The following is a 12,817-nucleotide window of genomic DNA, read 5'->3' as shown; positions in this document are numbered from 1 at the left end:
TGGTTGTCTCCCTGATTGGAGGCCTGTAACTAGTGGTGTGTTGTCTGTTGTAGCTCCACATCTATATTAATGATTTAGATGACAATGTGGTGAACTGGAACAGCATTTTTGCAGATGACACCACAATTGGCGTTGTAGTGAACAGCAAGAATGGCTGTCGAAACTTACAGCAGGATTTGGGCCAGCAGGAAAGAAAGGGCTGAAAAACAGGATATGGAATTTAATGCAGACAAATATGAGGTGTTGCACTTTGGCAGAGCAAACTAGGTGGAACTTAGAATGATTTGTAGGGCACTGAGGTGTCCATAGTACAAAGGGATCTGGAATACAGATCTATAATTCCTTGAAAGTGGCATCAGAGGGTTGTAAAGAGACCCTTTGGCATATTAGCCTTCATTAATCAAAGTAATGAGTACAGGAGATGAAATGTTATGTTGAAGTTGTAGAAGATGTTGTTGAGACCAAATTTGGAGTACGTGTCCATACCTGGTTGTCCACCTACAAAAGATATCAATAAGCTTGAAAGAGCGCAGTGAAAATTCACAAGTACTTGAGGGCCTGAGTTACATGGAAAGGTTGAGTGGTTTAGAATGGGAGCACAGGAAAATGAGGAGAGATCTTACAGAGGTGTACAAAATTATGAGGGCATAGAGAGGGTCAATATATGCAGGCTTTCCCCCCCTTCAGGTTGGAGCCTAGAACTAGACTCAGAGATTCAGGGTGAAAGGTGAAATATTTAAGGGGAAACCTGAGAGGGAACTTCTTCACTCAGAGGGTGGTGTGTGTATAGTAACCAACTCATTTGAGGATGAGTATGGCAAGGCTGCAGCAGTCTGGTCCGATTTCAGAAATCTGCTGGGGAAAGGAAATGAATCAGTAGCTGAGAATCCTACCATTAAACACACCGTTTTCTCCCCCACTCCACTTTTCGTAGGGATACTCTCTATGTGACTCCTTTGTCCACTTGTCCCTCCCCACTGATCTCCCTTCTGGGACTTAGCCCTGTAAACGGGGCAAATGCTACATGTGCCCCTACCCTTACCACCATTTCAGGGCCGGTCTATCCAGGTGAGGTGACATGTCACCTGAAAGTCATCTATTGTATCCTGCGCTCCACATGCGGCCTCTTCCATATCAACGAGACCTGATATACACTGGGGAACTGCTTTGTTGAGCACTTTTGTCCGCCACTAAAGGCTGGATTTCCCGGTGGCCACCCATTTTAACTCTACTTCCCATTCTGACATGTCGGTCCATGGCCTCCTCTACGACCACAATGAGGCCAATTTCAGGTCGGAGGAGTAACATCATGTTCCGTCTGCATAACTTTCAACCTAATGGCATGAACATCACTTTCACTAACTTCTGTTCCGTTCTCTCCCCTCTCTCTTTTTCCATTCCCCATTCTGGTTCCCCTCTCACTCCTTCTCTTCTCCTCACCTGCCCTTTGGTGCCCCCCTCTCCTTCCCTTTCACTTACCGCTCGCTCTCCTCTTCTGTCAGATTCCTTCCTCAGCCCTTCCACCCATCACCTCCCAGCTTCTCACAATATCTCCCCTCCCTGTCACTTGTTCCACCCGTTATGTGCCTCCTTCCCCTCTCTCCACTTCTTATTCTGGTCCCCCCTCCCCCTTTCCTTTCCAGTCCTGATGAAGGGTCTTGGCCCAAGACATCGACTGTTTAATCATTTCCACAGATGCTGTCTGACCCGTTGAGCTCCTCGTTCCTTCAGCTGCCTTTACCAGGGACCATACAAAATGCAGTCAGAGACACAGCACAGAAACAGGCCCTTCACCCGCCACATCTGTGCCACCCGTCACCACATATTTACACTAATCGTACATTAATCCTATTTTACTCTCTTCACGTTCTCATCAAACCCCTCTCACCAGAACCAACACCCCCAAGATTCTGCCATTCACCTTCAATTTAGAGTGCCAAATTACCCTAGAAACCTCCCAACTTTGTGGAATGGGAGGAGCAGCCGGTGGAAACAGACAGGACTACAGTGAGAACATGCAAACTCCACATAGACAGCACCGGAGGTCAGGACTGAAACTGTGAGGCAGCAGCATATCCTGGCCACGATGGCCATTTTTTTGCCCATCTACACAGGTCCACTGCCACATTCGGACCATGTTCTTCTATACTCTCGCTATTTCAGTGCCTGTCTAAATGTCTCTGAAACATTGTGATCGTATCTCATTCCACCACCTCTGCTGGCGGCAAGTTCCAGGTATCAACCATGCCCTTGTGCTTAAAAGAAAAAGTTTTCCCCTCAACTACTCTTTAGAACTTAAAGACACAAGGGACCACAGATGATGGAATCGGAAACCGAAGTGCGATTGGCTGGAGAATCTCAGTGGGTCAGTAGAAGGAAATGAACAGTCAACGTTGAAGGTTAGGACCCTTCATCTGGACTGGAACGCAGAGGGGAGGACAGCCAGCACAACGAGCTGAGGGGAAAAGATGGTGCAAGAACTGACAAGCGATAGGTGAATCCAGTTGAGGAAGGGCAAAGTAGAAAATGTGATAAAGGCTGGGAGCCAACAAAGGGCTACAGATGATGGAATCTGAGAGGAAAGGAACGTCGAGCATGGAACCAAACACAGGAGGTGGGCTGGACTAATGGGACAGAGGGGAGAAGAGAATTCAGTGGGTGCAGTGTGTCAGGTGACGGGCAGATGGGAGTGGAAAGAAACGGGCTGATTAGGGGTGTAGGAATAACCGGTAGATCAGAGAAAAAGGACAGAAGAGCAGCAGATTACCTGAAACCTTGTCAGGTGCTGCCTGACCCACTGAGTTCTCTCAGCAGTTTAATTTTTGCTTCAGATTCCAGCATATGGTGCTTTTTATTCACCGTCAAAGACATTCCCTTTGTTCCACCCTTCCTCATTCCCAACCTTCTCAAATCTTTAATGTTAGTATAGCAGTGTCAACAAGTAGTGTAGAGGTTCTAATTTTAGTTCAATGCACAATTGAAACCATCCTGACCATTCTGACCAACAGCGCCACAGTGTGGTGTGCCAGCTCCACAGCCGCTGAGCGACACAAGACCTGCGTTGCGTGGTGAAGGCGGCCCAGCGGACTGTCAGGATGGAGATCCCAGGATTGGACACCATCTATTCCAGCAGATTCAGGAAGAAAGCAATCAGCATAACCAGAGACACCACACACCCCGGCCACACCCTGTCTGACCCGCTGCCACCCAGCAAAAGGTTCAGGACGCTAAAAGCCAGAACAAATAGACTGAGGAACGGCTTCTATCCCAGAGCTGTGGCCTCCATCACACCACTCCCACAGAACAATGACTGAAACTGTGAGCACACATGCACACACAAGGACTCAAATACTTGCACTAACGGCACTTTGTGCATTACTGTGATATTCTGGTGCTGCTGCAGCTTATTTTCTGCTACTTATCTATTTAATACTGTTTTTCTATTACTGTCTTGTTTATATCTACCGCTTTATTTAATAGCCTGAGAGGAAGCCAAACAGAGTTTCATTCTACCTGTGTATAATGACAATAAAGATCATTCAATTCAATTCAATTCTAATTACATCCTGTAAAAGAAATACTTCCTTTGACTAGTCCTCTGCTTCATTGCTGGCCAGAAAATTGCCATGAACAAACCTCCACTGACCAATTATATTTATCCATTATGATGTGCTGGTAACCAAGAAGGACAGTAGTTGCCTCGTATCTTATACATTTTCATGATTATCCGAGACATTGGTTAATGCAAAGGAGAACCATATGCATCCTCCTGGAGAAATTCTGGGTCTTTCACATTTATTTAGAAGATAGATCGCTGGCTATTCTCAAGCAATTTAATAACAGGTGGAAAAATATAGCGTACAAAAGCAACAATTCAAGTTGTACAAATCATGGTTCGCCCACAAACGGAGTATTATATTCAGTTCTGACCAACTAACTTTGAAAGAACATGAAGGTCCCAGAGAAAGTAATAGAACTGTTCTCGAGATGAGGATTTCAGCTCAAGGTTCAAAGTATCAAAGTACAAACATGTCACTGTGTACTATCAAGAGATTCATTTTCTTGCGGACATTAGCTCCAGGGTTAGACTAATGAAGCTGAGGGGTTTCTCCTTGGAGTAAAAAAAGTTACAAGGAAACTAGACTTTAACCTCTGGAATCGAATTCACACTCTAACTCTTTCACCATCTCCATTTTTCATCCTCCTTTGAGATATCCTCTGAAGCCTATGCCTACGTCTATAAGTGACTTTGGTCATTTTTTTTAAAGTCTCCTGTGAATGTCAGAGGATATTTAACCATCTTAAAGGCACTATGTACATGCCAGACATTATAAACACGAGAAAGTCTGCAGATACTGGAGATCCAAAGCAATACACACAAAATGCAGGAGGAACTCAGCAGGTCAGGCAGCATCTCTGGAAATGAATAAACAGTCCACGTTTCAGGCCGAAACCCTTTCTCAGGACTGAGAGGGAAAGGGGTAGATGCCTGAATTGAAAGGTGGTGGGGAGGGGAAGGAGGCTAGCTGGAAGGTAATAGATGGAGCCGGGGGTGTGGGAAAGGTTAAGGGCTGGAGAAGAATCTGATAGGAGAGGAGGAGAGGGGACCCAGGGGGAAGTGATAGGCAGATGAGAAGAGGTCAAAGGTTGGAGTGGGGAATAGAGGAAGGGAGGGGATTTTTTTTACTGGAAAAAGAAATCTATATTTGTACCATCAGGTTGGAGGCTACCCAAACAGAATACAAGGTGCTGCTCCTCCATCCTGAGGGTGGCCTCATCTTGGCACAAGAGGAGCCCATGGACTGATGGAATATAAAGTGTTGCTTCTCCACCCAGAGAGTATACTGTTGCTGAAGTTGCACTAACAAAGTTGGTAATTATCGCAGCTATTGCCATGCAACTTGCAATGACACATTTCGTTCTGCAAAGTACAAATTAAGAAAAGAAGTAGGGCACAGAGCTCCGTCGTTCAACAAGATCAGATCCTGGCTGACATAATTGCAACTTTAACTCGGCATTCCTGTTTATCCCCAGCAATATTTCACCCCTTGCTCCTCAGGCTTCTGCCTACCGCTGCCTGTCTTATACAAGAGGGAAAGAGTTTTCTTTGCAGATGGTGTATGGTACTAGAAAGTACATCATGCAGAGCATTTCCCTTGTAAAAGACCCTTGCTGCTTTCTCAGTGGGAGATGCTGGACACCGAGCCACAGGCAGGGTCAATAAGCAGCAGGACATACTATCACTTGCTCCTTCTCTCCACCTTAACAGCTGGTTCATGAGCCGGGTGACAAAAAGAGGGCATGGGTTGCACTCTCATAACATCTCCACCAACACATAGGCTCACCCACTGGAAAGTGATCAGAGCGTGCAGAACTAATCATTAAAATGTTTGGTGCTTTTATTTGTCCTCCAATGGTGATTCCCTGCCCTTTGGAGCATGTGTGGTTTCTACCCAGCATCGGCACCCCCTCACCCTGGCACTTCAGAGGTCAGTCACTTGACCCTGGAGGGATTGCCAGCTCTTACACCCCCGTTCTGCAACACAACATGTGAAGATCATGAGGTGTGTCACTCCTCCTCCATCGCACTAGTATGTAAACACGGCTACCACTACATTCCAACTTCTCAGTATTGCTTACCGGCTGCTTGTCCAAGGCTTTTGTTCCACGAAGTCTTCAAGGCGTGCCTCTTCGGACATGGGATAAAGAAAGCACAGACTAAGACTAGGACCATGGTCAAAATAAGAGTGAGGAGGAAGGCAGATGTCCGCAGGCAAGGAAGAAATGAAGCTCTGGTTTTTGTAGTAAACTCATCTGACACTTCAGTTGCATGTACCTCCACTGAGCTGGGCTGATCTGACCGGCATTGTTTTACCTTTAACGAGTGCATCTCAACCACTGTGTCTGCGTCTCTGTTGAGCACAGCTTCAATGGTCGCCTCAGTCTGCAGACTGCCATTTTTCTGATAGTTGACGTCACCTTCGTCCGCGCTGTCATCACTGTCAGCCTGCCGCAGCGGGTCATACTCTCCTAGATCATGGGACTTTTTACCTGGAAAACATTACATTGAAGAAAGTGACGTTTTAGTCTCAGGTACATAGTCATCACACATTAACATGATTTCCATTCTTTGCAAGATCTCAGCCCAATCTTTAGTCACAAAGAGACAGGGATGAGAAAGTAGGGGAATAAGGCAGGAGAGGTGTAGAGGGTAAGAGAGGTGGGAGAGGGAGGAGATTGAGGATGAGGACAGGAGGGATAAGAAAGAGAGGGAAAGGGCACAACAGAGAGAGGGAGATTGTGAAATGGAAAGAGGGAGGAGTAGAGGGGAGGTTGGGGGTAAGGAAGAAGGGCAATAGTGGGAGGGAGGGGTACGTGGTGGCAGATAATCTGGAGTGGGAATGAAGCAGCGGTGAGGGGAAGAAGAGATAGTAGAGATTGAGATAGAGTCAGAGAAGGGTAGTTGGTAAGTGGGAGGGAGGGAGGAAAGGAGTGTGGTGTGAAGACAGAGAAATCGTGGGGGATGAGGTTTGTGGATGTGAGGAGCAGGACATACAAGGATCGGAGGGTGGGGCGGAGCCCATGAAGGACAGTGGAGGGGCTAAATGGACGCGTCATTGGTGGAAGGCTCCATTCTCCGGACCCCAGCCACTTACCTGGGAGCTTCAACGCCCTGGACAGAGCAGCCGCCATCATCCGTTCACTCCTTGCGCAGGCGTCGGGGGCTGACGTCCCAGAAGCTCCTCTTTCCATCTTACTCTAAACCGTTTTTTTTCAAGCATCCATTGAGAACACGTGAGCAGAGGAATTCAGTTTAAAATAATCAGATAAATCACATTTCAATCCGTTAACGAAAATTGTATTGTTTTTTGAATAAACAGCCCTGGAGTTCCATCCGGATTTTCTCTGGCGTTGCACAATTTCCAGTGGAAGTGTGTGTGCTTGAAGCCGTTCCGGACTAACACCAGGTCTGGAAATAGTTTCCTGCGCGGGCCGTTTCCCGCGGGACTCGGTTCTTTGATGCAGCATCGGGGTAGACTGTGAGGTCTCGGTGGTTCACGCACGGCTCCCTCACCTGAAGAAAGTTGTGGAGAATAGCTGGATGGTTGGAGTCTATCCGGTTAGTGTTTGCGAAGTGTCTGTGGGCAGGGTGCAGCGGATGGGTGGTTATAGCTTGGTAACGAGGCGGAGCGGGCAGGATAATCATGGTAACATCAACGCCTCTCCCTCCTGTGTTTTCTCCTGCTGTCTCTAATCTGTGATTGAAGCTGTTTTAATGCTTCTTCTTCTGTGACCCATCACCCTGAAAATAACCTGGACGCCTGCAGTGTCGCCTCTGCGTGTCTGTACTTTTGTTCGAGGGATGTACAAACGTTTCAAAATACGGAATTAAAACCAGGTTCATGATCACTGGCGTATACATAGGCCCTTCGGCCCACGATGTCATGCCGACTTTTAAACCTACTCCAAGTTCATCTAACCCTCCCCTCCCACCTAGCACTTCATTTTTCTTTCATCCATTTGCCTAGCTGAATTTAAATGTCGTTAATTTATCTGCTTCTACCACCTCCCCGGCAGTGCGTTTTATGCAATTACCGCTCTCCGTGTATAAAAACACTTACCTCTGATATCCTCCCTATAACTTCCTCCAGTTTAAAAGTATGATCTCTCGTATTAACCATTGCGGCCTGGGGAAAAGGCACCGGCTGTGCACAGTATCTATGATACAGTACTTAATATCTCGTACACCTCTATCAAGTCGCCTCTCATCCTCCTTCGTTCCAAAGAGGAAAACCCTAGCTTGCTCAAGTTTTCTTCATAAGACATGCTCTGTAATCCAGTCAGCACACTGGCAAATCTCCACTGCGCCCTCTCTTAGTCTTCTACGTGCTATCTCTGATGAGGTGACTAGACCTGAAAGAAATACTCCAATTCTGACTCTCCCTTTTAACCCTTCTCTTCTCCTTACCTGTCCATCACCTCCATATGGTGCCCTTCCTCCTTCCCATTCTCCCATGGTCCACTGGCTTATCATATCAGATTCCTTCTTCAGCCCTTTACCTCTTCCACCTATCACATCCCACCTTCTTACTTCATCCAATCTTGCCCCTTACCTGGTCTCATCCGTCAGATTGTACTCCTTCCCCTTCTTCCCCCCCCCACTTTTTTTCTGGGTTCTTCCCCCATTATCTTCCAGTTCTGATGAAGGTTCGACTGTTTGTAGGTGCTGCCTGATCAGCTGAGTTCCTCCAGCATTTTGTGTGTATTGCACAATACCCCAAGTGTCGTCTCGCCAGCGTTTTGTAGAGCTGCAGCATTAGTTGTTGCTTTGCAGCAGCAGTACAGTGCAAGACATGAAAAGTTACTGTAACCTGCAAACTAAATAGTGCAAAGGACAATTAACAAGGTCGTGTTCGTGAAGCGTTCAGAAGTCTGAGGGCGGAAGGGCTGTTTCTAATCATTGAGAGTGGGTCTTCAGGCTCCTCTACCAACTCCTCAATGGTAGTAATGGGAAAAGGGTATGTCCTGGGTGCTGAGGATCTTTAATGATGGATGCCGCCTTCCTGAGGCACTGCTTTTTCAAGATGTTCGCAATGGTGGGGAGGCTAGTGCTAAAGATGGATATTGTCCACTGGAATCTCTGGTTAAGGTAAAATGGACTGTTGGGACTTGTGCTTTCAGTCCTTGGGACATATCAATTGCACTATACTGCTCTTTATCCTATTGGTATAGATATCATCATCATCATGTGCCATGTTGTATGATGTAGGCATTTGGGGCTTTCCATAACCGTGATTGTCCTCTGTACAGTTTTCTACAGAAGTGGTTTGCCATTGCCGCCTTCTGGGCAGTGTCTTTACTAGACAGGTGACCCCAGCCATTATCAATATTCTTCAGAGATTGTCTGCCTGGTGTCAGTGGTCACATAACCAGCACTTGTGATGTGCACCAGCTCCTTGTACGACCATCCACCACCTGCCCCCATGGCTTCACGTGACCCTGATCGGGGGGCTAAGCAGGTGCCACACCTCACCCAAGGGTGACCTGCAGGCTAGCGGAGGGAAGGCACTCCTTGCGTCTCCTTTGGTAGAGACGTATCTCCACCCCACCACCCGAGGTGTAGCTATGTAGCCACACTAACAGTGTTTGCAAATGCCACTAGCTGGAAAATGCAAACAAGTAGTATTGGACTGCCAATCAAATAGCAGAGCTTTGGTTTAACAGTGGTGCCCTGGATTGTCCATTCTGCTATGCTGAGGCTTCCTGAGTGGGACGAAGCCATATGCTCCTGAACCAGAGGAAGTATGTCCCCTTCAGTTGTCTGTCTGTGTTACTTTCACTGTATTAGACAATGTGCAGATCTACTTCAATATCTTTCTCTCCTTGCAAGTTAACATCTTAGCTGGAATAATAACGTTTTAAAAATGACCACATGAGGATAGTGATAGGAACATGACAAACTTTGTTGTTGACTAGCAATTGATGCTTGTCTCTCCGCAGATGTCCCCTGCCCCGTTCCAGGAAGTGGAATGTGCTGAGCAGTGACCGGATGATGTTTGTGCCCAGGTCTCTGAAGGTGAAGAGGGCTGAGGAAAGCAATGAGCAAGCAACCAAGAGGAGCAAGACCCTGGCTGGCAACTCCGAACCCGGCGATGGCCAGCTGGCCCAGAGCTGCGCGGCTGAAGGGGGAGGAGGGCAGCCAGGAGCCGGGGAAAGTGGCGACGAGGAGCCGGTGAAGGCCCTCAGCCAAAGCCAGCGCTGGCCGGAGCCGGGGGAGCCGGCTTGCTCCATGTGCGGCCGCTATGGGGAGTACATCTGCGATGAGACAGACACTGACGTGTGCAGCCTGGAGTGCAAGGCCAAGCACCTGCAGCAGATCACGGGTGCGGGACGCCCTCAAGACGCAGAGGAGTCCGGCCAGGAGGAAGTGATCCCAGACGGCCAGTACCGGGAGCACCCCTTTATCTCCAGTCTGTCAGATGAGCAGGTGGAAACCCTGCAGCAGCAGCTGGGGATCACTGTGCAGGGCCCCACCCTCAGGCCCATCGTGGAGTTCGAGCACTGCGGCTTCCCCAACACCCTGAGCGCCAACCTGCACAGGCTGGGCTACCACAGCCCCACCCCGGTGCAGATGCAGATGCTGCCACAGGGCCTGGCTGGGAAGGACGTGCTAGCGGCGGCTGACACCGGCTCAGGGAAGACTGCGGCCTTCCTACTCCCAGTGATCATGGCAGCACTGAGGGAGGTAGGCAACAAGGCCAGAAGATGGACAGGGCTATGGCCAATCAAATGAGGCTCAGAGAATGATGGGTAGAGCAGTGTATCCAGTGGGGTATAAGCTGAATAATGAAGCTGGGGCCAGAAAGGGGTGTAGCAAAGCTGGTGGGTGGGGCTAGGTTGCATTGGGGCGGGGGCAGAAGGTGATGGGCAGGGCCAGATAATGGGTGGCCTATGGTCATTGATGTGAGGACACAACATGATAAAGCATGGCAGTGACCAGTGGGATGGGCTGAAAGATGATGATTAGGCTGTGTGGGCAATGGCTGTGGTCATTAAGAAATGGGTAGGATTGTGTGGCATTCAGGTTGCAGTGGCAATTGGTTGGGGAATCAAGAACGAAAAGGATATAGATTTAATCTGAGAGGGGAGAGATTTAGTAGAAACCTGAAGGACAGGTTTTTCACCCAGAGGGCAGTTGGTATGTGGGAGTAACTGACAGAGGGAATGATTAACTACTTTTAAAAGGTTCATAGATAGGAAAGGTTTAGAGGGAATTGGGCCAAAAATGGGCGAATGGAGCCAGCTTACATGGGAATGTTAGTCAGTGTGGCTACGCTACCATGCACGGACCCCTCCGTTAATGGCATTAAGATGATTGGGAACCCCTGTTCTATGCTTTAATCTGTGAGACAGACATCACAATTTTCATATTCCCCCCAAATGCTTATGAAGAGAACTAGCAAGATCATCTGTGCTGTCATGACTGAAATCTGTGCCTAGATTGATGCCGAGTGATCTGTCTGGTTTCTTTTTTGAAGGTCTGAGTGTAGTACTAGGTTCAGAGGGTATTGTCTGTTTGATTTCTGGCCAAGTATTCAGCAGATTTCTTGGAACTAGTGAATCACATTGGTTTTTGAATCAATCCAGTAGTTTTATTTCTGGTCATATTGTTTATGTAAAAACAAATGTTCTTAAATGGATTTGAATTCCAAAATTGTCTTGTAGGGTGGCAGAGTGGAGATACATCTCTACCAAAGAAGATATAAGGCGATCCTTCCCTCTGCTAGCCTGCAGATCACCCTTGGGCTAGAGGTACCACCTGCTTAGCCCCCGATCAGGATCACCTGAAACCATGGAAGCAGGTGGTGGATGGTCATATGAGCAGCTGGTGCACATCACAAGTCCTGATTATGTGACCACTGATGCCAGGCAGACAATGTCTGAAGAGTATTGATAATGGCTGGGGTCACCCATCTTGAATAGGTACTGCCCAGAAGAAGGCAAGGCCAAACCACTTCTGTAGAAAAACTTGCCAAGAGCAATCATGGCCACAGATGATCACCCACGTCATCGGACATGGCACTTAATGATGATTCCTTAATTCTAATGGATGCTGTCCTTGACCTCTCCAGCAATGCAGTGTTTTACCTTGAATCAATATTCCCTCTTCTACCCTGAAAATCCAGGAGTATTTTGTACCTTACCCAAGTGTGATCTGCAGGCTCGCGGAGGGAAAGAGCACCATACACCTCCTTTGGTAGAGATGTATCTTCACCCCACAACCCACGGGAAAAAAAACATAAGATGCAATTATATGAATAAAGGGCGAAGACTTGCAACAAAATTATAGAGATGTGCAAAAGCCATAGAAATGGAAAACTTCAGCTTGGCCAATAATTTTTTTGTATTTCAGAAATAAACTTTATCATAATAAAAATGTGTTAAAAAGAAGACACAATTAATAGTCATTATCTTCAGTAATGTTAACATAATTTTTAAAACTAAAGCATCATTACCATATGTGGCCCTCTGGGGTGATACACACTTGATGTTTGATGTTTTGGTGCTCGCTGAGCTTGGCAATTAGCTTGTAGATGTTTCGTTACCAATGGAGGTGACATCCTCAGTGCACAGTTGGTGTTTCTCTCTGGGAGTGCTCACGTTTATATAGGCCCTTGTTCGCTTGCCTTGGTCCTGATTGGCTACCCTTCAGTTGACCTTTGAATTCTATTTCATGTTTATTTGACTTTTTGGGTTTTGTAGATGGCATCTATTTTGATATGTTTTATTACGGAGTTATCATAACAGAACTGCGCTTCTAAACATTCTTATGCCTGCGTCAGAACCTCCGCACACAAGAATATTTAAAAGTATGGTTCTCCTCTGATAACTCGGTAAACAAACATTTTGAAATAGACGTTATCTACGAACCCCAAAGAACTAAAGAAACGTGAGCCAATAGAATTCAAAGGTCAACTGAAGGGTAGTCAATCAGGACCAAGGCAAGCGAACAGGGGACTATATAAACGCGAACGCTCCCAGAGAGAAACAACAACTGCACACTGAGGACATCACCTCGACTGGTGATGAAACGTCTGCAAGCTAATTGCCAAGCTCGACAAACACCGCCACATCGAATGCCTCATCCTGAGCTACCAATATTTATCACCATCGGTGATACACACTTTTAGAGTTCGAGGGGGTTCGCCACCAGACTCAACTCCTCTGTGTGCAGTAGCGTAAGGTGCCTGAACTGCGGAACTCCTTCACGGAGCCCTTGCATTGGTTGTAGCAAACTCAGTGTGTCCTTCAGCAC

General features: G+C 47.3%; 2 protein-coding genes across 3 annotated transcripts in view; one reads left to right on the top strand and one right to left on the bottom strand.

Annotated features, from left to right (window-relative positions):
- Window positions 1-7,067, bottom strand: part of fam234b (family with sequence similarity 234 member B) — a 48,806-nt gene extending 41,739 nt beyond the window's left edge. The window contains exons 1-2 of one of the 2 annotated variants that reach the window (XM_072271788.1): window positions 6,657-7,067; window positions 5,641-6,051 (exon numbers count right to left, since the gene is read on the bottom strand). In XM_072271788.1, coding sequence (XP_072127889.1) covers window positions 5,641-6,051; window positions 6,657-6,753 — 508 coding nt within the window. In that variant the 5' untranslated portion in view covers window positions 6,754-7,067. The remainder of the gene's footprint in view (window positions 1-5,640; window positions 6,052-6,656) is intronic. The other variant, XM_072271787.1, reaches the window with a different exon arrangement.
- The window catches only part of ddx59 (DEAD (Asp-Glu-Ala-Asp) box polypeptide 59), a 28,230-nt gene continuing 22,334 nt past the window's right edge, over window positions 6,922-12,817 (top strand). Inside the window, exons 1-2 of the mRNA XM_072271789.1 lie at window positions 6,922-7,120; window positions 9,502-10,246. Coding sequence (XP_072127890.1) covers window positions 9,551-10,246 — 696 coding nt within the window. The 5' untranslated portion in view covers window positions 6,922-7,120; window positions 9,502-9,550. The remainder of the gene's footprint in view (window positions 7,121-9,501; window positions 10,247-12,817) is intronic.

The sequence above is a fragment of the Mobula birostris genome, chromosome 11, assembly GCF_030028105.1.
Source record: "Mobula birostris isolate sMobBir1 chromosome 11, sMobBir1.hap1, whole genome shotgun sequence".
In the NCBI taxonomy this organism is placed as follows: domain Eukaryota; kingdom Metazoa; phylum Chordata; class Chondrichthyes; order Myliobatiformes; family Myliobatidae; genus Mobula; species Mobula birostris.
This window is presented reverse-complemented; position numbering and strand designations above follow the sequence as displayed.